Source organism: Hylobates moloch, unplaced genomic scaffold, assembly GCF_009828535.3.
Source record: "Hylobates moloch isolate HMO894 unplaced genomic scaffold, HMol_V3 SCAFFOLD_3, whole genome shotgun sequence".
NCBI lineage: Eukaryota > Metazoa > Chordata > Mammalia > Primates > Hylobatidae > Hylobates > Hylobates moloch.
The window spans coordinates 30,768,726-30,790,628 of NW_026652278.1; the positions used below are offsets into that span (position 1 = coordinate 30,768,726).

The window sequence follows — 21,903 nt, forward strand, 5'->3', positions numbered from 1 at the left end:
TGGCTTACACCTGTTATCCCAGCACTCTGGGAAACTAAGCCAGTGGGATCACTTGAGCCCAGCCTGGGCAACATAGTTAGACCCTATAGGATCACTTGAGCCCAGCCTGGGCAACACAGTCAGACCCTACCGCTCTCTCTCTCTATATATATATATAAATATATATATATAAATATATATATATATATATTTTTTTTTTTTTTATACAGGGTCTTGCTCTATTGCCCAGGCTGGAGTGCAGTGGTGTGATCTCAGCTCACTACAGCCTCCACCTCCTGGGCTCAAGCCATCCTCCCACCTCAGCCTCCCACATAGCTGGGACCACAGGCACCCAGCACCACGCCCAACCAAGTTTTGTATTTTTTGTAGAGACGGGGTTTTGCCATGTTACCCAGACTGGTCTCAAACTCCTGAGCTCAAGTGATCTGCCTAGCTTGGCCTCCCAAAGTGCTGGGATTACAGGCGTGAGCCCCCTTGCCCAGCCCGTCTCTATTATTTAAAAAATAAAAATAAAAAAATAGCTGGGCACAGTGGCTCACGCCTGTAATCCCAGGCCAGGGTGGCTGGCCTGTTATTCCAGCACTTTGGGAGCTCAAGGCAGGTGGATCACCTGAGGTCAGGAGATAGAGACCAGCCCGGCCAACATGGTGAAACCTCGTCTCTACTAAAAATACAAAAATTAGCCGGGCATGGTGGTGGGCACCTGTAATCCCAGCTACTCAAGAGGCTGAGGCAGGAGAATCACTTGAACCTGGGAGGTAGAGGCTGCGTGAGCCAAGATCGCACCACCGCACTCCAGCCTGGGCAGCAGAGTGAGACTCTGTCTCAAAAAAAAGCCATGTTTTAGCAACGGTGTATCTGACAAAACTTGTCTCTGCTTTCTCGGGATCTGATTTTAGCCTGTTTGTGGGACTTCCCAAAGTATTCCAAACATCAGGAACACACCCTAACAGAGAGAGGGGAGGACTCCTCAGGACAGAGTGTGGACTCAGCAGCACTGTCCAGCTGCCCTTGGCCCTGTGGTTTCTCTTTGGCCCAGGGCCCTATCCTCAACCACTGTGTGACAACCTGTCAGTCTCTGTGTGGAGAAAAGTGCTTGTGGTTTAGGATCTTGAGGTGCAATTCCCTGAAGACTGAGAAGAAGAGGGAACAAAGTGCGGCAAGAAAGAGCAGTAGCATTTTTGGGATCAATTTTTATTTGGGCTTCTCACAGTGGTTAGAGCCACTCTGTCTTCAGAACAATCACAGCACAGGAAATGCGTCACTGAGACTGCCCAGAAAAGTCTGACCAGCTGAATCTTATTGCTTAAAATACACATATTCACAATAACTGACAAAGGGTAACATGCCTCACACAGGAATGTGTTCGCATTTGCAAATCTTCCGACTGGCTGTAGCACCAAACCCTCCACCAACCCCGTCTCATTCACGTGGAAAACCAGTCTCAGTCACGTCTCCCTGGCCCCCTAACGATTCCTTCAGCTCCCTATTAAATCTCTCTCTGAGCAGGGCAGCCTCCCGTAGCAGGGGCCAAACTGTGACTTGGGAACCAAGCCCAGCTCCGCAGGTTGCATTTCCGTCTTCTCGTGCCTTTAGGGTAGGACGCTGCAGTGAGTCCCACAGTTAACACTTGCCGAGGTCCCCACTCTAACTGCAGAAAGGAACTTGAGAGGGTCAGAACTCATCCATTTGATCTGTTAACTGAAAAAGGATTCAGTTTGGTAAAACTTGTTCACCTTTGAGACACTTCAGTGAGTTATTTGGGATTCTTAAAAAAAAAAAAGGTGGAAGGAAAGGCATCTGAGGGCTGTGACACACTCTGGCCACCTCTGGCCACACATCAGCTTGCTTGCGCCTGTTGGACTCACCAGAGGGAGGCAGGCCCTGCGGCTCCTCTAGAGCCTGCAAAGCCTTCTCCTGGCAATTCTGGGCAGGGCCGATGTCTGGGCCACAGCTAGTCCAAGCCTGTCATTGAAGACTCAATCAAGCTTCTGTCTGAAATTCCACCTTCTTCTGTCCCAAGTGGTTGTGGACATCCCCGGGGGCTGGTACCGAGGACCAGCAGCAGCCGAGGGAGGCAGACAGGCTCAGAGCACACTTCCATTTATAGGGAATAGAACGCAGGCCTCCGAGTGTCCACGGAGCAATGTGCAAATCGCAGTGATGAGTAGAGTAAAACCTCTACTTCGAGCACAGTATCTCTGGCAAACACAGGGGACTGCAGTCGACAATGCTGCGGAGTATACCCGAGTACACAGTCAGACATTTGTTCAGTAAACAGTAAATGCGTAAGATCAATGACCTTGAGAGGCCTGTCTGTGCTCCAGACGTGTAGTTCACGTGGGGAGAATGGCTGCCACTCAAAGTATCTTCACAGGAAAACAGGGCTTGAGGCTCACACACAACGGACAGACACACACGGCTCACCCAAAAAGTCACTGTGTACGGACTTCACTTTGTTCAACATGGATTTTGGTTTTGTGGAATCCAAATGCAGACACTCGTTTACCTCACAGCCTTGGATTTGTCTGTTTTTGGACATATATATATATATATATATATAATTTTTTTTCTTTCTTTCTTTCTTTCTTCCATAACATCAATGATTCATCTGAATATCATCATCGTTCAAGAGTTGGGGGAAGAAACAGACTCTTCATATGCACAGGGCCGGGTGGGGAATGTTTGTTTTGGCTGTTTGCTGCCTCCATTCAGATTTTCCTATCGCAGCTCAGCTGGTGACCTGAAGCCGAGCAACAGGCACAAGGGTCCCCAGGGCCTTCCGGACGGCTGCTTTCACCTCCTGCCTGGGCCACCAAGTCTCTACACAGAAAAATGAGTCACCCGACTCAAAAGGGGTGGGGGCAGAGGCAGGGACAAGGCATGAAAACCACAGATAACCAAGGTATTTCTTCCAAGTGGTCAGTTTAAAATAAACAACTGCCACCAAAAAACAAACAAACAACAAAAAAAAAACCCACAAAAAATATTTATTCAGAATCAAAGACAAAATACTGTGTGAGAGCCAGGCTACAGGGGCCCTTTCTCTGGGGCCATCACTTCCTCAGTCCGCTGTCTGTTTCCTCATACGGAACAGTGAGACGTGAAGGCCCGCAGGGCGTGTGCTTGCGATGCAGGCTGACACGGGTCACCTGTGAACACAGACTAAAGGGCAGAGAGGCACAGAGCTGCACCTCTATCCACTGCTGCGGCTTAGGGCCTCCTGCTCACAGAGGTTCCAAGACAGCCTCCACCCCAGCCTTCACACAAGACATCTTCTGGCTCAACGGCAGCCAGGTTCTTTGAAGGCCAACTTGGGAAAGAGCCACAAATGTCATTTTCCAGAAGAGAATTCTTGCCTGCCCACCGGTGAAGTTCTTGTTTTCAGCTGTCGTTTGTTTGTTTTTAGAGGAAACAAACAAACAAACAAAGAAAAGGCAGTATAATCTTTCACACCAGAACCAGCCTGTGGCCAGCCAGAGCCCAAGGGGAAGAGGCCCCTCAAGGACGCATGGGGTGCATCGATCTTGTCACCTGGAATTTGACAGATCAACAAGCCCCTACCAACCTATCATACAACGGCCCAGCAGCTCTCATCCTCCCACAGGATTAGCTCAATGCTGGCTTGGCAGACACTGGCAGCCACAGTGACAAGCCCTGGGCCTCTGTGGGCTTCCTTCTTCATCCGGGGCCAAGATGGGCTGCCTCTCCTGGACTGAGACACAGCAACGTTCTCTTAAACTAGAATCAGAGCACAGACCTAATCCATCACCAAGAATCATGTCAGGGCACAGTCCCGGCCTCCTTCCTTGGGGGCTTTTAAAACACATCTCTCTGACCCAAACAGGTAGGTGAGATTATTTGCCTTTAAAGAAAGGAGATGGAGTTAGGGTATGAGGAATGAGTCACAGAACCAACTTAGCCCTCCACAACACTGTGCCCTTGTGGAGGAAGAGGCATCCACACCCCGAACTGTACCTGGAGATGGAGGAAAATGCAGGAGAGAAGGAAAACAAACAAAAAGGAACCAAGTGGCTGTATTCTGAAAGTCTTTGAAAGTCACTTAATGCTTCTCTCGTGGTTCTCCCCTACCCTGGTTGCTTTGCCAAGTTCCTGGGTGCTGGCAGGGCCTGCTCTAGCTGGGGGAGCTGCTGCTCTGGGAGTTGGGAGAGTCCTGCTCATTGATGGTGTTCAGCAGCAGGCATGCGGGTGGCCGTGGCAGGTGTGGGTGCCCAGGCTCTCGAGCCTGCTCCTCGGAGGGCTGGCAGAGGCCTTCCTCCTCGTCACCAGGGGGCCGCACATGGCAGCTGTCGCAGAAGTCCAGGGGCCCATCCAGAGCATCATCGATGAGCGTGTTGAACTCTTTGAGGTCATCGTCATGGTGGCCCCGGTTGCACACACACACTTCAATGCCCGAGTCACCTGTGAAGCGGCGATGTCTCCCAGGTGTCTTCTCTTTGCTGTCGGGTGCGCCGTGTTCAGAGCTGTCATCTTTCAGCAGCTCCTCCCTACATTCTGCATCCTTGTCCAGGAAGGCCCCTGGGTCCAGCTCCCCCAGGCCAGCCACAGAGCCACTGGTCTCCATCCCCGGGGCTTTGGTGGCTGCTCGGTCAACTGGTAGGTCAGAGGGCTCAGGGTCAGCGATGCTTGGGGGTCTTGTGCTGCTTCTGCTGGGCCCAGACAAGGGGCTGCTCTGTGCCCCCTGGGATCCCCTGGTGGGATCGATGCCCGGGGGACTGCCACCTGCAGGGCCACACTGTGGAGGCAGCAGCTGCTGCTGCTGTAGCTGGAAGGCACTGTATGGTGGGGGAGGAGTTGGAGGTCGGTTCACCACTTCCTCATAAGGAGGTAGTAAATAGTTTGGCAAAAACCCTAAAATGGGGAGGTAGGAAGGAGAAATTACTGCACTGGTCATTGTTCTAGGGCAGACTGCAAAGCTCCCACTGAACATTTGCATTGTCTCTTCCCACCCAGAGCACCCACCAAGTGATGGCCACAGCTCTTGGTTGTGGGCAGAGGAGAGACAGCTGCGAGCAATTCTGCAGAGAGGGGCAGTTTGGCAAGGGTCTAACCTAGCTTCTTGAAATCTGAGAGCCCCTAAAGCTGCTTCATAGGCAAGGACTTCATGCCTGTTGGGAGTTAAGGCAGAGAATTAGGCAAACGTGGTAGATGGCCAAAAAATAACTTCTGCCTGGAATGGACCCATTTCCACATGCACGCGAGTCTCATGTTCTTGCTTAGACTGTGTCCTTCATCCAAGTCCCACAGGCCTCAGGGCCAGGGTCCCTAACTTAAGACTTCTTAACTACTTTTCTTCCTCCTAACCTTCCAAATGCACTATGTAGGGTCTTTTGCTAGGGGGTTAGAAATCTCTGTTGTCTCTAGTGTGGCTGGAGGTGGTCTGGAAACACAAACCAAGCTTCACTTTGACTCAGATCAGGAGCAGATGGGTGACCGGCAAAGGTAAGGGGCCTCTGCCATCCAAGGCTTATTAAAAACATGCTAGGTGAGTTATCTTTTGAATGTGCTGAATGCCTTATGACACAGATAATTTAATTATAATATAACATTACTAACATTTATTGAGCACTTACTATATGCCAGGCACTGTACTAAGCACTTAACCCCTCTAGATGTGGAACTGAAATAATTGTGGGCTGTCACAGTGGCTTACGCCTGTAATCTCAGCACTGTGGAAAGCCGACACAGGGAGATCACTTGAGCTCAGGAGTTTGAGACCAACCTGACCAACATGGTAAAACCCCATCTCTAGAAAAATACAAAAATTAGCTGGGTGTGATGGCATGCCCTTGTAGTCCCAGCTACTCGGGAAGCTCAGGCACAAGAATCACTTGAACCCCGGAGGAGGAGGTTGCAGCGAGCCGAGATCGCACCACTGCAGTCCAGCCTGGGTGACAGAGAGAGATTCTGTCTTAAAAAAAAAAAAAAAGAAACAATTGTAAAGAAACAACTGTGAAAGTTTATTTTGTAGAATACACTGTAGACTGGTTTTGGAAAAGTGGCACAGCTGGGCCTCCACTGACCATTTGAGAGGACACATGTAAGGAGCCCCAGGGAAGTCCGGGAAGTGCTCTTCAGAGAGTCATTAACTTTCTTGGTGCTCAGAAGTCCCAATGCCACCCCCCCACCTGCCCCTTTCATGGCAGCCTCTGCTCAGGCATATCACACAGAAATAAGCAAAATGGGAGGAATTCAGGCCAATGAACCCCAAGTCTCAATTCACTCATGTTATATACTGACTCCTGACCTCAAATGATCTGCCTGCCTCAGCCTCCCCAAGTGCTGAGATTATAGGTGTGAGCCACCGAGCCTGGCCCACAATTGTTTCAATTCCACATCTAGAAGGACTAGGTGCTTAGCATAGTACCTGGCATATAGTAAGTGCTCAATAAATGTTAATAATTATTGTTCTATTAACTGACTATCTGCCATTAAAGAGAGAGAGAGATGGAGGAATGGAGGGAGGGAGGGAAGAAGGAAGGGAAAGAAAGGAAGGGTAAGAAAGAGGAAGGAAAAGAAAGAGGAAGGGGAGGGGAGGGGAGAGAAAGGAAAAGAGGGGAGGGAAGGGGAGGGCAGGGGCACAGTGGCTCACACCTGTAATCCCAGCAATTTGGGAGGCCGAGACGAGTGGATCACTTGAAGTCAGGAGTTCGAGGCCAGCCTGACCAACATGGAGAAACCCCGTCTCTACTAAAAACACAAAAATTAGCTGGGTGTGGTGGTGCATGCCTGTAATCCCAGCTACTTTGGAGGCTGAGGTGGGAGAATCGCTTGAACCTGGAAGGCAGAGGTTGCAGTGAGCCAAGATTGCGCCACTGCACTCCAGCCTGGGCAACAAGAGAGAAACTCCATCTCAAAAAAAAAAAAAAAAAAAGGAGAGAGAGAGAGACAGAGGGAGGGAGGGAGGGAGGGGAGAGAGAGAGAGACAGAGGGAGGGAGGGAGGGAGGATGGGAGGATGGAAGGAAGGAAGGTAGGAAGGAAGGAAGGAAGGAAGGAAGGAAGGAAGGAAGGAAGGAAGGAAGGAAGGAAAATGAGGGAGGAAGGGATGGAAACGCAGGCAGGCAGGGAAAGAAAAGAAAAGAAAAGAAAGAGAGAAAGAGGGAGGGAGGAAGGAAGGGAGGGAGGGAAGAAGGAAGGGAGGGAGGGAGGGAGGGAAGGAGGGAGGGAGGGAGAGAGGAAGGTAGATAGGCAGGTGCTAAAGAAGCAGAGATTCAGCCAGAACCCAGCCATTATGAGCTTTGGAATGGCCCAGTGGCTTCAGGGAACTGCATCCCTAGCACCTGCTCCTCTGTGCTGAAGGAATGTCCCCTTGTTCCTGTATTTTCAAGACCTTGCTCTACAGAGGGGCAGGGAGAGGACAAACCCCCTATGCCTACAGGGGCCCTGGTCACCAATATTCAGTGTGAGCCCTGGGTCTGTGCACCTGAGCTCCTGAGGGTGGGTATGGGGGCTTGGGTGTACGTACTGAAATAAAATGGCAGCGCTGAGTAATTGTGGGCTTCTCGGTAGGCGATCAGGTTGATTTCATGTTGCCGCTGCTGGGCCTGAAGGCGGTGCTTGGCTCGGCGGTGGTGGCAAACACAGCAGCAGCTCAGGATGATGATGATGGTCCACACCAGCCAGAACCCTGGGGGGTGGGCAAGGCAAGACAGAGAGGCACACAGTGAGTACCAGCCAGAGGGGCAGCTTGTGGAACAGGGAGGTCCCTGGACGGTGCCCACGTGGTTGAAGCTGGCATGGCTGGGCCTCACCCAGTTAATTTACATTGAAGCCATGTGATCAATTTTCATAAATGCTTGTGCCAGAGTGAAAGACACATGGGATAGAAGTGGACAGGAATGTAAGAATGATGACAACAGGCCGGGCATGGTGGCTCATGCCTGTAATCCCAGGCCAAGGTGGGTGGATCACTTGAGGTCAGGAGTTCGAGACCAGCCTGGCCAACATGGTGAAACCCCATCTCTACTAAAAATACAAAAATCAGCCAGGTATGGTGGCAGGCGCCTGTAATCCCAGCTACTCAGGAGGCTGAGGCACGAGAATCACTTGAATCCAGGAGACGGAGGTTGTAGTGAGCCAAGACTGTGCCACTGCACTCCAGCCTGGGTGACGGAGCAAGACTCTGTCTCAAAAAAAAGAATGGCTGGGTGCAGTGACTCATGCCTGTAATCCCAGCACTTTGGGAGGCCGAGGCGTGCAGATCACCTGAGGTCAGGAGTTCAAGACCACCCTGGCCAACATGATGAAACCCTGTCTCTACTAAAAATACAAAAATTAGCCAGGCGTGATGGCATGCACCTATAATCCCAGCTACTCAGGAGGCTGAGGCAGGAGAATTGCTTGAACCCAGGAGGCGGAGGCCGCAGTGAGCCAAGACTGCACCATTGCACTCCAGCCTGGGTGAGCGAGACTCCAACACAAAACAAAACAAAACAAAAGCAGGATGATGACAACAAAGCAGGTCTCTCACTGCAGGACGCCTCCAGCACCTTGGGGGAAGGCACAAGTGCCAAGGCATCTCTCCAGCACCACTGATGGGTCTCCCCTGTATTATAGGTTTTGTGAGCATTAAATATGTTAACCTTCTGGGATGGTCTCCTCCTCCTCTCTTAAGAGTCACTTTCTTAGTGCTCATCTCCCCTCCCCCGCAACTCAGAAGATCAGCACTTGCAAGGGGCCTCAGAGGGGCCCTCCGACAAAAGAAGTCTTAGGATTCTCCTGATAGCATCAAAAAGATCAGGTGCTTTTCTCTATCATGTATGCCTCTGTAATACAAGAATCACTAAAGTTAGAGGTGGAAAAATTCTAATTGCCTCAGGTCCATCTCCTCCCTAGAGAGTGTAAATGATTTCCTCTGCTCTCGACATAATCCTAATCGGGTACAATTCCATCTCCCACTGCCACAATCAACTCTCCCTCCCTTTGGCCTGACCTTGCAGTAGATGCAGGGCCATTAGCAGCCAATTCTTCCTCCCTGCTCCAGGGAAGGGTGGCGGAACAGAGGCCAAGCCCCACAGCGCTTTATTTCCCTCTGTGCTGTCTCTAGGATCATACTCAGAGAATCTCAGCAAACCCCAATATAAGACCTCCTCTCCAATTTTTAAATGTGTGGCACAAAAGGCTTTTAAATTTTTTTTTTAATTAATGAGGAATTTTGCTTTTCACATACACACACATACACATACACGCACGAGGGGGAGAGAACTGAAAGGAAAACAAAAATAATGACATCTTTAAATGACAGAATAAGAAATTTAAATTTTCTTTTTTTGATTATTTTCTTTCAAATTATAAAACTAGAAACAAATTAATTTTCTTTTTTTCTGAGACAGGGTCTTGCTCTGTCACCCAGGATGGAGTACAGTGGTGCAATCACAGCTCAACCAAAGCCTCAACCTTCTGGGCGCAAGCTGTCCTCCCACCTCCACCTTCTGAGTAGCTGGGACTACAAGCACACGCCACAATGCCTGGCTTTGTCACTGTGTTGCCCAGGCTTGTCTTGAACCCTGGGCTCAAGGGATCCTCACGTCTCAGCCTCCCAAAGTACTAGGATTACAGGTGTGAGCCACCATGCCCGGCCAAAACAAATTAAATTTTAAAAATATCTATGACTAATTTTACTTTGGCTAGCTTTTTTTTTTTTTAATCAATAATTTCTGGGCAGGTTTTTAAATTCCTCTAGGAATATGGCTATACAATGAAATAACATGAATCATTTAAAAATTACTCATATAATATTATTTTTGACATACAAAGAGTTTCTGATATTAAATGAAAAAAAGCAGATGACAAAATAAAATATGATCCTAACTTTTGCTTAAAAAAAGTATGTATGGCCGGGCGTGGGGGCTCACACCCTGTAATCCCAGCACTTTGGGAGGCCGAGGTGGGCAGATCACGATGTCAAGAGATCGAGACCATCCTGGCCAACATGGTGAAACCCCATCTCTACTAAAAATAAATACAAAAATTAGCTGGGTGTGGTGGCAGACACCTGTAGTTCCAGCTACATGGGAGGCTGAGAATCGCTTCAACCCAGGAGGGGAGGTTGCAGTGAGCTGAGATCACACCACTGCACTCCAGCCTGGCAAGAGAGTGAGATTCAGTCTTAAAAAAAAAAAAAAAGCATATATGGACAGAAAAACGAGGGGTATGGTCAGGAAGCTCTAACCATGTGGTAACTCTAGATGACAGACAGTACCTGCTCCTTTGTTCTTTGCTTACCTCTATTTCCTAATTTTTCTAAGATGGACATGTACTTCTCTGTAGTAGAAAGAATATTTTTTCTCAATTAAAAATGTATCAAAGGAATAATTTTAAGATGAGTTGTTACTAAATGAGAATAGATATTGTTTGTTCTCTATTCTTGAAAAACTTCCATTGTTTTCCATTCCAAATGCTATGTGTATTTTTTATCATCTGCTTTGTAATTATAAATTTGTGTTTAAAATTTTAAAAGTAGTTCCACATGGCCGGGCGCGGTGGCTCACACTTGTAATCCCAGCACTTTGGAAGGCCGAGGCGGGCGGATCACGAGGTCAGGAGATCGAGACCACGGTGAAACCCTGTCTCTACTAAAAATACAAAAAAATTAGCCGGGCCTGGTGGCGGGCGCCTGTAGTCCCAGCTACTCGGAGAGGCTGAGGCAGGAGAATGGCGTGAACCCGGGAGGCGGAGCTTGCAGTGAGCCGAGATTGCGCCACTGCACTCCAGCCTGGGTGACAGAGCGAGACTCGTCTCAAAAAAAAAAAAAAAAAAAAAAAAAAAAAGTAGTTCCACATGTATCTCTTGTCAGAATGAGTTAAATCAAGTTAACCTTGTTTAAAAAAAGAAAAAAATGCCTCCCTCCCCCACAAAACAGACTTGTAAAAATGAACAAATCCTTGATGTTTTTCCCCCTTATTTGTATATACACAATTTTCCAAAAGATCCCTTGGCATTTAGGGTGTGGCATCTGGCGACAGCTCTTTCTCTGTCCCCCTGGGATGCCCCCATTGAATCTCCCCACAAAGCTGCCCTCCACCAAGTGGGGCAGGACGGTGACATGCCCCCAGCCCCGGCAGGCTAGCAGTACCATTCCACGACACTTAACTGCTTTCAGTAGGTATCACTGTTCAACCAAATCTTCATGCTGCAGCCTTGCAGCAAGAGAAAAGACAGAGGATTTTTTTCCCTGTTACCCATCAGCAGACAGGAAAATCCATTCCTAACCAGAGACCATAAAGTGAACTTAGAAGTCTCCTTTTTGGTCTTTCCCGGTTCACTAGTCAAACTTGCTTAACTTACGTTTCTTTCTTTATGAATGCTGGCTGACTTAAGAGTAGACACTGGCAGAGGAACCCTCGGAGAAGGGTGGAGAGGCTGGAAAGGAGTTATGGAGGTGAAACTGGCTACAGACACAGTTTGATAACATCTCCTAGGGTTGTTGGGGTGGACACTCTGCTTAAGAACCTGGCTGCATGTGTATTTCGGAGTCAAGTCTAAATTATTCTGGGCTGACAACCATTTTGTATTACCTATACTTCTCTTACTTTCTCAGTGTAATCTCACAGTCCATTATACTTCTGTGTTACTTTATAACTTTTTTTTTTTACTTTATTTTTATTTATTTATTTATTTTTTGAGACAGGGCCTCATTCTGTCGCTTAGGCTGGAGTGGCAAGGGAACTCGGCTTACTGCAACCTCTGCCTCCCAGGCTCACGTGATTCTTGTGCCTCAGCCTCCTGAGTAGCTGCAACTACAGGTGCGTGCCACTACACCCATCTAATTTTTTTTTTTTTTTTTTTGTATTTTCAGTAGAGACAGGGTTTCACCATGTTGGCCAGGCTGGTCTCAAAATCCTGAGCTCAAGTGATGCACCTGCCTCAGCCTCCCAAAGTGCTGGGATTATAGGTGTGAGCCACTGTGCCCGGCCAATTTTTTTTAACTTATTTTTAAGAGACAAGGTCTCACTGTCACCCAGGGTAGAGTGCAGTGGTGTGAACGCAGCTCACTGCAGCCTTGATCTCCTGGGCTCAGGTGATCCTCCTGCTCTGGCCTCCTGAGTAGCTGGGACTATGGGCATGCACCACCACACCTGGCTAATTTTGTTGTTGCTGTTGTTGTTGTTGTTGTTGAGATGAGGTCTTACAAGGTTGCCCAGGCTGGTCTCAAACAAACTCCGGTCTCAAGCAATCCTCCTGCCTCAGCCTCCCAAAGTGCTGGGATTACAGGTGTGAAATACCACAGATGGCCAAACTTTAAAATTTTAAAAGTACATTCTCCCATTAGATAATCAGCATCTGCTTGGTGCAGTGGCTCACAACTAAAATCCTAGCTACTTGGGAGGCTGAGATGAGAGGATTGCTTCTTGTGAGGTCAGCCTGGGTAACACAGCGAGACCCCATCTCTAAAAAAAAAAAAAGATAGCCAGCATCTAACTCTACTAGTTTTTTACCTGGCCACCAGTCATTTTTTCAATAGTTCTCTACCTAAAGGTAAACCAACATCTAACTTTTATACTGCAATATATATGATCTATTTCACAGCTTTTACAATTTTTAAAAAAATTTAATTAAAAAAAATTTTTGAGATAGATATTACTCTGTCACCCAGGCTGGAGTACAGTAGAGACCAGAACTCACTACAGCCTCCAACTCCTGGGCTCAAGGGATCCTCCCACTTTAGCCTCTCTAGTAGCTAGGACTACAGGTGCACACCACACCTGGCTAATTTTTAAATTTTTGTAGATATAGGGGGGTGGGTCTCACTTTGTTGTCCAGGCTGGTCTCAAACTCCTGGCTTCAAGAAATCCTCCCACCTTGGCTCCCAAAGTGCTAGGATTACAGGTATGAGCCACCACACCTGGCCAACATGGTTGTTTTTGTTTTGTTTTGGTTTGTTCTCCCCGTTTTAAAGAAAATCGCATGCACTGGTTTTCATGTTCGCCAAGTATTTCTGCTTCTTCTCCTTCTAGGCATGTGGGTAGGCTTGAACTTCCTGACCCCCTTGTGACTGGGTGAGGCTTTGAAATTAAGTCTAATTAATGAATCGAGATTGGATGTGATATATGTCACTTAGAGGCCAAAATGTGTCTTGCTAATATGAGACCCTCCATTAGTCTTCCTTCCGTTTTGACAACTGGCAACATCCCAGATGGTGATTTCACATCAGTCTGGGTCCCAGAGGATGGTGAAGTGGAAACAAAACTCTCATCCAACCTTCGATGGACATACAGTGTGAGTGAGGAATAAACCTGCTGTTTTAGGTCACTAGGATTTTGGACTTGCTTGTTCCTGTGGCGCAACTTAGCCTATCCTGACTACTGCAGTGTGATTACAAGTTTTTCTTGGGGAGAGAATTTAAAGTGTTCATCAGATTTTTAAAGGAATCCTTGATCCAGAAAAAGGCTAGATTCACTGAACAAGAAGTATTAAAAAAAAAAAAAAAAAAAGGGCTTTTTTTTTTTTGAGACAGGGTCTCGCTCTGTCACCCAGGCTGGAGTGCAGTGGTGTGATCTCGGCTCACTGCAACCTCTGCCTCTCGGGTTCAAACGATTCTCCTGCCTCAGCCTCCCAAGTAGCTGGAACTACAGGCATGCACCACCACACCTAGCTAATTTTGTATTTTTAGTGGAGATGGCATTTCACCATGTTGGCCAGGCTGGTCTCGAACTCCTGACCTCAAGTGATCCACCCACCTCAGCCTCCCAAAGTGCCAGCATTACAGGTATGAGCCACCACACCTGGCCAACTTAGGAAAAATTTTAATCTTTTAGCTAGATTTCAAAACCAAGGAAGAAAGTTCATTTTTACATTTTTTACTTTTTTTTATGGAGTGCTTCAAAAATTTGCCTGCTATCCTTGGCCGGGGCCACACTAATCTCAGTATCATTCTAATTTTAGTATAAGTGCTGCTGAAGCAAGCACAAAGAAGAAAGTTTAAAAAAAGGAAAACCTGGCCAGGCGTGGTGGCTCACGCCTGGAATCCCAGCACTTTGGGAGGACGAGGCGGGCAGATCACGAGGTCAGGAGATGGAGACCATCCTGGCTAACACGGTGAAACCTCGTCTCTACTAAAAATTCAAAAAATTAGCTGGGCGTGGTGGTGGGCGCCTGTAGTCCCGGCCACTCGGGAGGCTGAGGCAGGAGAATGGCATGAACCCAGGAGGCAGAGCTTGCAGTGAGCCGAGATAGCGCCACTGCACTCCAGCCTGGGCAACAGACAGAGCAAGACTCTGCCTCCAAAAAAAAAAAAAAAGGAAAATCCAACAAAAGACACACCAGAGACAGAAATATGACCCTCCTTTCCCCGACAAACACACACCTACCAAGAGACCGCATTCCTCAATGACAAGTTTGAAAATTGTGAGTTCACTGTGGGGTACATTTGTCATGCTAAGCAAAATAGAAAACATGTTTTTAAAAACAATCACAGTCCAGTGTAGGAACTGAGTCATGTGCCCCATGACTACACTACAAACCCCAAGAGTTCACTACAAACTTGGGAAAACACCACTCTTCAACTGGCAGGAAATTCCCCATTAGGAGGCTCAAGCATACTGTAAGTGAGCTCTCCTCCCATCCTGCAGGACGGTGGGTGACTGGCTCCCCTGGCCCTTCCTCGCTCTCAGCAGGAGCTCCTGCCACTGCCACAGTGGAAAAGGCCTGAATTTGGGAAATGAAGACGTCAGAAACTTGCAACTTCATCTGAAAGCCCAGCCAACTTTCCTACAAGCATGACTGCAGATGTGGAAGAGAGAAGGCAGATGGCCTGGGTTCAAAGCCCAGCTTAAAAACACAAATTCTAGCTTTGTGACCTTGGTCATTTTGGTTTTACTTCCCTCATCCGTAAAACGGGGAGAATAAAGGTCTCTAACTTATCTGGTCACTGTAAGGAATAAGTGAGTTAATATATGTAGTATACGCAGAACTATGCCTGATGTATGGTAAGTTCTTAGTATGTTTATTGTTGTTGTTACAGGCTTAACCATAGATGGGAAGGGTTTCCTTTAAAATTTCCTTTCAATTTCCCTTTTAACTCCCAAAAAGTATTCCATAAAGAAACACAGGGCCCAGTGTGGTGGCTCATGCCTGTAATCCCAGCACTTTGGGAGACTGAGGCAGGTGGATCACTTGAGGTCAGAATTTGGAGACCAGCCTGGCCAACATAGTGAAACCCCATCTCTACTAAAAATACAAAAATTAGCTGGGCATGCTGGCGCACACCTGTAATTCCAGCTATTTGGGAGCCTAAGGTGGGAGAATCGCTTGGATCTGGGAAGCGAGATCATGCCATTGCACTTCAGCCTGGGCGAGGGAGTGAGATGCTGTCTCAAAAAAGAAAAGAAAAAAAGAAACACAGGTTAGGAACAAGTCCAAAGTCTGCTTTTAGGTTCTGTTCTTGGCACTGGAAATTCAGTCAACTCCTATTTACTGAGCTCTTGCTAACAACGGGTATCTTAAGACAAACTAAAAACAAACAAAAAAAAACAGCAGGTAAAAAACGAAGCTTGGGCAACATGGCGAAACCTTATCTCTACAAAAAAATACAAAAATTAGCTGGGCATGGTGGCACGCACTCATAGTCCCAGCTACTCAAGTGGCTGACGCAGGAGGATCCCTTGAGTCCAGGAGGTTAAGGCTGCAGTGACCAAAGATCACGCCACTACACTCCAGCCTGGGTGATAGAGTGAAACCTCGTCTCACACACAAAAAAAGAGGAAGGAAGAAAGGAAGGAAAGAAGAAAGGAAGGAAGGAAGGGGAAGGGAGGGGGGGAAGGAGGGGAGGGGAAGGGAGGTGGAGGGGAGGGGAGGGGAGGAGGAGGAGGAGGGGAGGGAGGGGGGGGAGGGGAGGGAAGGGTGGCAGGGTGGGGGAAAGGGTAGGGAAGGGTGGGAGGGAGGGGGAGGAAGAGTGGTGAGGGAGGGGAGAGGAAAAATAGAGAGGGAGGGGAGAGAGGAGGAAGGAGATGGGAGAGAGGGAAAGGAAAGAGAGAAAGAAAAAAGAGAGAGAATGAAAAATGAAAAACAAGTTGGGCAGTATTGACAGGATTTGCTAATAGCCTGTTTCATGTCACCTCAGGGAAATTCCACTGTCCAGAAACATACCCCTCCTCCCTCCTAAAGCCCAAACCCGGGGAAATTGATGCCTGGGTGAAATTCTCCCAAATGATCTCAAGGGCAGAAATTCCCAACTTTGATCTCTCCCTGGAAAATGTAGCTTGCTGAGTGGAGAGAGCCCCGGGATGAGAACTGGGAGGAGTGGCTTTGGGGTTTGGGCCACTGTACATCTTATCTCCTCCCTGCTGGATTACCTTCTGAAGTTAAGAATTCTGTCTCTCCAGTTTCCAGCCCAGAGGAGGTCACAGCATCAACTAGGAACTTGTTACAATTGCACATTATCAGGCTTTTTAATTCTCAGTTTTGAATCAAAAGCTCTGGGAGTAGGGCCCAGAAGTGTGTGTTTTCGGTAGCCCTTCAAGAAATTCTGATGCTCGCCAAAGTTCAAGAGCACTGGAATAAGGGTTTGCTGAATGAATAACTGATGGAATGATGAATTAAAGTACAGGTGCCATAAAAATGCATGGAGATAATGCTAACAACGATCAGGTCCTTATAGCCTCAACTACTGCCCCTATAAAATAGGATCTGCCGTTCTTATCACATGCAGGCCCAATAACTGGTTTAGGTTATGAAACATTGAAAAGACGTGGGAAATGTTGCCAGCCAGAGCTCAGGTCTACGTGTGCTTGTGTGTCTGTGTAAACCGTGTGTGTGTGTGTGTGTGTAAGTATGTGTGTGAGAATTGAGAATTTTCCTCAGCACACAGGAAAATTCAGTTTAGTAGAGGTAAAGGGTGGGTAGAAATGGCATTTTTTCCCAGAGGCCTTTCCTGTAGGCAACTATAGTTAAGGAGTTGCCCTGTCTGATGAAAACTCTGCCAAAGGATTTCCTGGCTGAGGAATTTTCTTTCCAAAGGAAGGTGGGAAGGAAATCAGCCCAAAGCCCATGACTTTCACACTTCAGGCAAAGTTGAGAGGCAGTTAGAGGGAACAGGGTTGAAAGCAACAAAAAGTGCCGTTTTGATGAGAACTTCAGGTGTTTGTTCCAACATCAACCTCCCTCCCATACACGCCAGGCAGAAGCTATGACCTCAATAAAGAGGGAGATCGGAGGACTTCCTGAGAGGGGCGTTTTGCTTTTATGCCTCCCATGCCTCCAGAACGTGGAAAACACGTGCCAGCCCATTTAACAGGGCACCTTTTCTCTCCATCTAGACACTGCTCTCTGCTGGGCCTCCTCCTTTCCCAAATGCCCATAGCTAGAGAGACACTTAGCCGTTCATGCAGCTCTTTTTCTTTAAGCCCTTGGGGTGAGGCACCTGCTTTCCCAGACCACCTCCTTGCCCCCTGGGTCTCCCTGTCCCCGCCACTCCACCCCTCTGCCCTGGCTTTGGTGACCTAATTCAGGTGGCTCCTGAGTCGGCTCTGCCAAAAGCCCAGGAGGCTCTGTCAATCTGAGATGGGGCCATGAGCAACTTCATTCCTTTTCACAACTGACGCCACCTGGCCAGGACTCAAAAAAACAAACTGCAGCTCTGTGGCTTTTTGGCAGCCCAGCTTCGACTTTTGTTTTAACAAAGGGTGGGAAGGAGAATTTGAACCCTGTGGTTATCTGCATTTTAAAACATTTAAACAGAGTCTGTCTACCTGCTTGGCACTGTGTGTCCTCTAGTAAGTTTCTCAGCTCCACTCCTTCTAAAATAGCAACAATGACTGTGGCCTCCTTCACTGATGCTTATATATCTGCAGGTCTGGTGGGGACATCTTGAGCCCTGTGCTCTCCTGCACTGGACTGCTCCTGGAATTCCTCAGAAAGGCAGATGAGCCCGTCCTCAGTCCTCAAAAGGGAAAGGCGAGAGTGAGGGAGAGGTCTTGTTTGGAGGAACCACTCCTCTTGGCTACAAATACAACTGCATTTCAGAGGAAGAGACCTCCCAGTCAAGAGTCTAATTTCTTTTCTGGCCCAAACAATAGTCCTTCTGGCTGCTTTCTTGCCGTATCACTGACACAGGAGTTGACGGGGGGATGAAAAAGGGGAAAAGCGCAGATAGGATGGTGGGGGCAAGGTCATGGTTTGACAAACCCGAAGTCTGTTTCCAAATGGAAGCAGTGATGAGGGCTTAGAATCATCTGGGGAAACCGCCTGCAGTCTCCTTTCTCAAGAGACAATTGTAAGAACTACTGCAATGTCGGTCACCTGGGGCCTCCCTGTCCTAAGGACCACCCCCCCATACCCTCTCATTCTTTGTCCAGCATCCTACACTGTCTCATCTGAGTTCCAGGAAGGTCAGAGTACAAAGAGTGTCAGTTGAAGCAACCTTGGGTCACTCCCTGAAGACCCTAACACCATCACCATTGTCGTGCAACTTGAAGAAGCAAGTGGTTCTGGCTTCAGTCAAACCAGTGGCAAGACAAAGATGGTTTCCACATGAGATTTTTTTTTTTTTTTTTTAGATGGAGCCTCGCTCTGTTGCCCAGGCTGGAGTACAGTGGCGCAACCTTGGCTCACTGCAACCTCCGCCTCCTGGGTTCCAGTGATTCTCCTGCCTGAGCCTCCTGCATAGCTGGGACTACAGGCGCACACCACCATGCCCAGCTAATTTTTGTATTTTTAGTAGAGAGGGGGTTTCACCATGTTAGCCAGGCTGGTATTGAACTCTTGGGCTCAAGTGATCCACATGCCTTGGCCTCCCAGGGTGCTGGGATTATAAGCATGAGCTACTGCGCCCAGCCTCCACATGGCATTTAGCTGACAGTGAAAGGTTAGGTACACTGGAGAATCCTCCAGGAGCTTCCATGTGAGAACTGGGTAAGAAATAAAAGGAGCTGAGCCTCAAGACTCCCTCTCTCCAGAAGGTCCTCTATAGGGAGGGACCTAGGGAAAGACTGTTCCTTTCCGAAGGACCCTCAGAAACAGAGGCACTCCATGAGGTTCTCTGGGAAATTCTGGAAGCCCCTGTGGGTCCTTATAAGAAAATGGCATATTGACCATCTAGAGTGGCCTGGCATTCATAGTAGCTTGGCTTGCAACCTCTCTCTGCAAAAACAGCAACCCAGCCAGGTGCGGTGGCTCACGCCTCTAATCCCAGCACTTTGGGAAGCCGAGGCGGGTAGATCACAAGGTCAACAGATCGAGACCATCCTGGCCAGTATGGTGAAACCCCATCTCTCCTAAAAATACAAAAATTAGTTGGGCATGGTGGCGCACACCTGTAGTACCAGCTACTCAGGAGGCTGAGGCAGGAGAATCACTTGAACTCGGGAGGCGGAGGTTGCAGTGAGCTGAGGTTGCGCCACTGCACTCCAGCCTGGTGACAGAGGGAGACTCTGTCAAAAAAAAAAAAAAGGCAAACCCGGGCTTCTAGGCTGGCCCAAGGAAGGATCTAAGTTGTTGTCAGCTGCTCAGCACACAATGGAGAGGGCAGCCAGGAGAACCTCAGGCAAGAGCTTCGGCAGCAGACCCGGCTGAGACCATATTCTCCAGTCTTCAGCTAACAAAGTCCAAAGAGCACCAGAACTCTCTTCCTCTACAAAGGAAGCACTTCTGGAACCCATAAACAGATTCCACTCACCAACACTGTCCCCAAGAGAATCCGAAAAGGGCTAATGCACAGAGTTTCCCACCGAGCAGAGGCAGTAACTGGGACCCTGGGATACTGAGAGGCACCCGAGCAAGGACTTACACCAGAGTTCATAGTAGTAGTTGCAGCACTGAGACTGTCCACAGCAGTGTCCTGTGTCACAGATGTAGCTTTGATTGTTGGTACCCACACAGGCTTCCTTATCCTAAAAAATTTAAAAAGCATGTTAGCATATTAAATGACAGCTTTTGAACACTTTCCTTCTCATCACTGTCCTCCTGGTTGTCTATTCACCAGCCCCCAAAACAGTTTGAATCAATGTTTATTCCATTAAGAAAAACAACTTTGGCCAGGCACGGTGGCTCACACCTGTATTGCCAGCACTTTGGGAGGCCGAGGCAGGCAGATTGCGAGGTCAGGAGTTCGAGACCAGCCTGACCAACATGATGAAATCCCGTCTCTACTAAAAATACAAAAAGTAGCCAGGCTTGGTGGCGCGTGCCTGTAATCCCAGCTACTCAGGAGGTTGAGGCAGGAGAATCGCTTGAACCAGAGAGGCAAAGATTGCAGTGAGCCAAGATCACACCACTGCACTCCAGACTGGGCGACACAGCGAGACTCCGTCTCAAAAATAAAAAATAAAAAAGACAAAAAAAAAACTTTAAAAGATTTACACAACAACAACAGAGTTTAGGGGAAAAAATATGGTTTATTAAAGAGGAGAGGAGATTCAGGACACAAAAGCAATTGGCGGAGTGAAGTTTTCCTCGAACAGGACAGGAAAGGGCTGCCTCACTTTCTTTAGGTCCAAGTAGAAACATTTCATGTTCTGGTGCTAACCTCAGCCGGTAGGAGGGTGATGATTCTCTGGTAATTAGCAGTTCATTTTAAATAAAACCGGCTTTTCTGTGAAACTTCCTGGAATAATTAATGCGGTATGTATTCTAGGATTAGCATCTGCTCAGTTATCCCATTCTCCTTTTTAAAACACTTGCTCTCCAAGGTTAATTCACAGTGTGATCCTAAAGAGGGCAACAACAAAAAAAATCTACAACTGAAATTCTTTACTTTTCAATAAAGGGCAGAACTGCTCAGATAACCCAGTCCAATTTCAATCTGCTACATCATTTTTGCTTATTGAAAAAGAATCCTGATGAGTAGGTTGCAAAAATTTTCTCCCATTCTGTAGGTTGCCTGTTCACTCTGATGGTAGTTTCTTTTGCTGTGCAGAAGCTCTTTAGTTTAATGAGATCCCATTTGTCAATTTTGGCTTTTGTTGCCATTGCTTTTGGTGTTTTAGACATGAAGTCCTTGCCCACGCCTATGGCCTGAATGGTATTGCCTAGGTTTTCTTGTAGGATTTTAATGGTTTTAGGTCTAACATTTAAGTCTTTAATCCATCTTGAATTAATTTTTGTATAAGGTGTAAGGAAGGGATCCAGTTTCAGCTTTCTACATATGGCTAGCCAGTTTTCCCAGCACCATTTATTAAATAGGGAATCCTTTCCCCATTTCTTGTTTTTGTCAGGTTTGTCAAAGATCAGATCAGACAAAGGGCTAATATCCAGAATCTACAATGAACTCAAACAAATTTACAAGAAAAAAACAAACAACCCCATCAAAAAGTGGGCAAAGGACATGAACAGGCACTTCTCAAAAGAAGACATTTATGCAGCCAAAAAACACATGAAGAAATGCTCATCATCACTGGCCATCAGAGAAATGCAAATCAAAACCACAGTGAGATACCATTTCACACCAGTTAGAATGGCCATCATTAAAAAATCAGGAAACAACAGGTGCTGGAGAGGATGTGGAGAAATAGGAACACTTTTACACTGTTGGTGGGACTGTAAACTAGTTCAACCATTGTGGAAGTCAGTGTGGCGATTCCTCAGGGATCTAGAACTAGAAATACCATTTGACCCAGCCATCCCATTATTGGGTATATACCCAAAGGAGTATAAATCATGCTGCTATAAAGACACATGCACACGTATGTTTATTGCGGCACTATTCACAATAGCAAAGACTTGGAACCAACCCAAATGTCCAACAACAATAGACTGGATTAAGAAAATGTGGCACATATACACCATGGAATACTATGCAGCCATAAAAAATGATGAGTTCGTGTCCTTTGTAGGGACATGGATGAAACTGGAAAACATCATTCTCAGTAAACTATCGCAAGGATAAAAAACCAAACACCACATGTTCTCACTCATAGGTGGGAATTGAACAATGAGAACTCATGGAC

At 47.5% G+C, this 21,903-nt stretch overlaps 1 protein-coding gene across 3 annotated transcripts in view; it reads right to left on the bottom strand.

Moving 5' to 3' along the window:
- The window catches only part of WBP1L (WW domain binding protein 1 like), a 97,222-nt gene that overhangs the window by 18,258 nt on the left and 57,061 nt on the right, over positions 1-21,903 (bottom strand). For 2 of the 3 annotated variants that reach the window (XM_032179028.2, XM_032179037.3), the window contains exons 2-4: positions 19,746-19,848; positions 7,488-7,649; positions 1,147-4,872 (exon numbers count right to left, since the gene is read on the bottom strand). In XM_032179028.2, coding sequence (XP_032034919.1) covers positions 4,136-4,872; positions 7,488-7,649; positions 19,746-19,848 — 1,002 coding nt within the window. In that variant the 3' untranslated portion in view covers positions 1,147-4,135. Of the gene's footprint in view, positions 1-1,146; positions 4,873-7,487; positions 7,650-17,709; positions 17,963-19,745; positions 19,849-21,903 lie in introns of those variants that run through there. The other variant, XR_009212716.1, reaches the window with a different exon arrangement.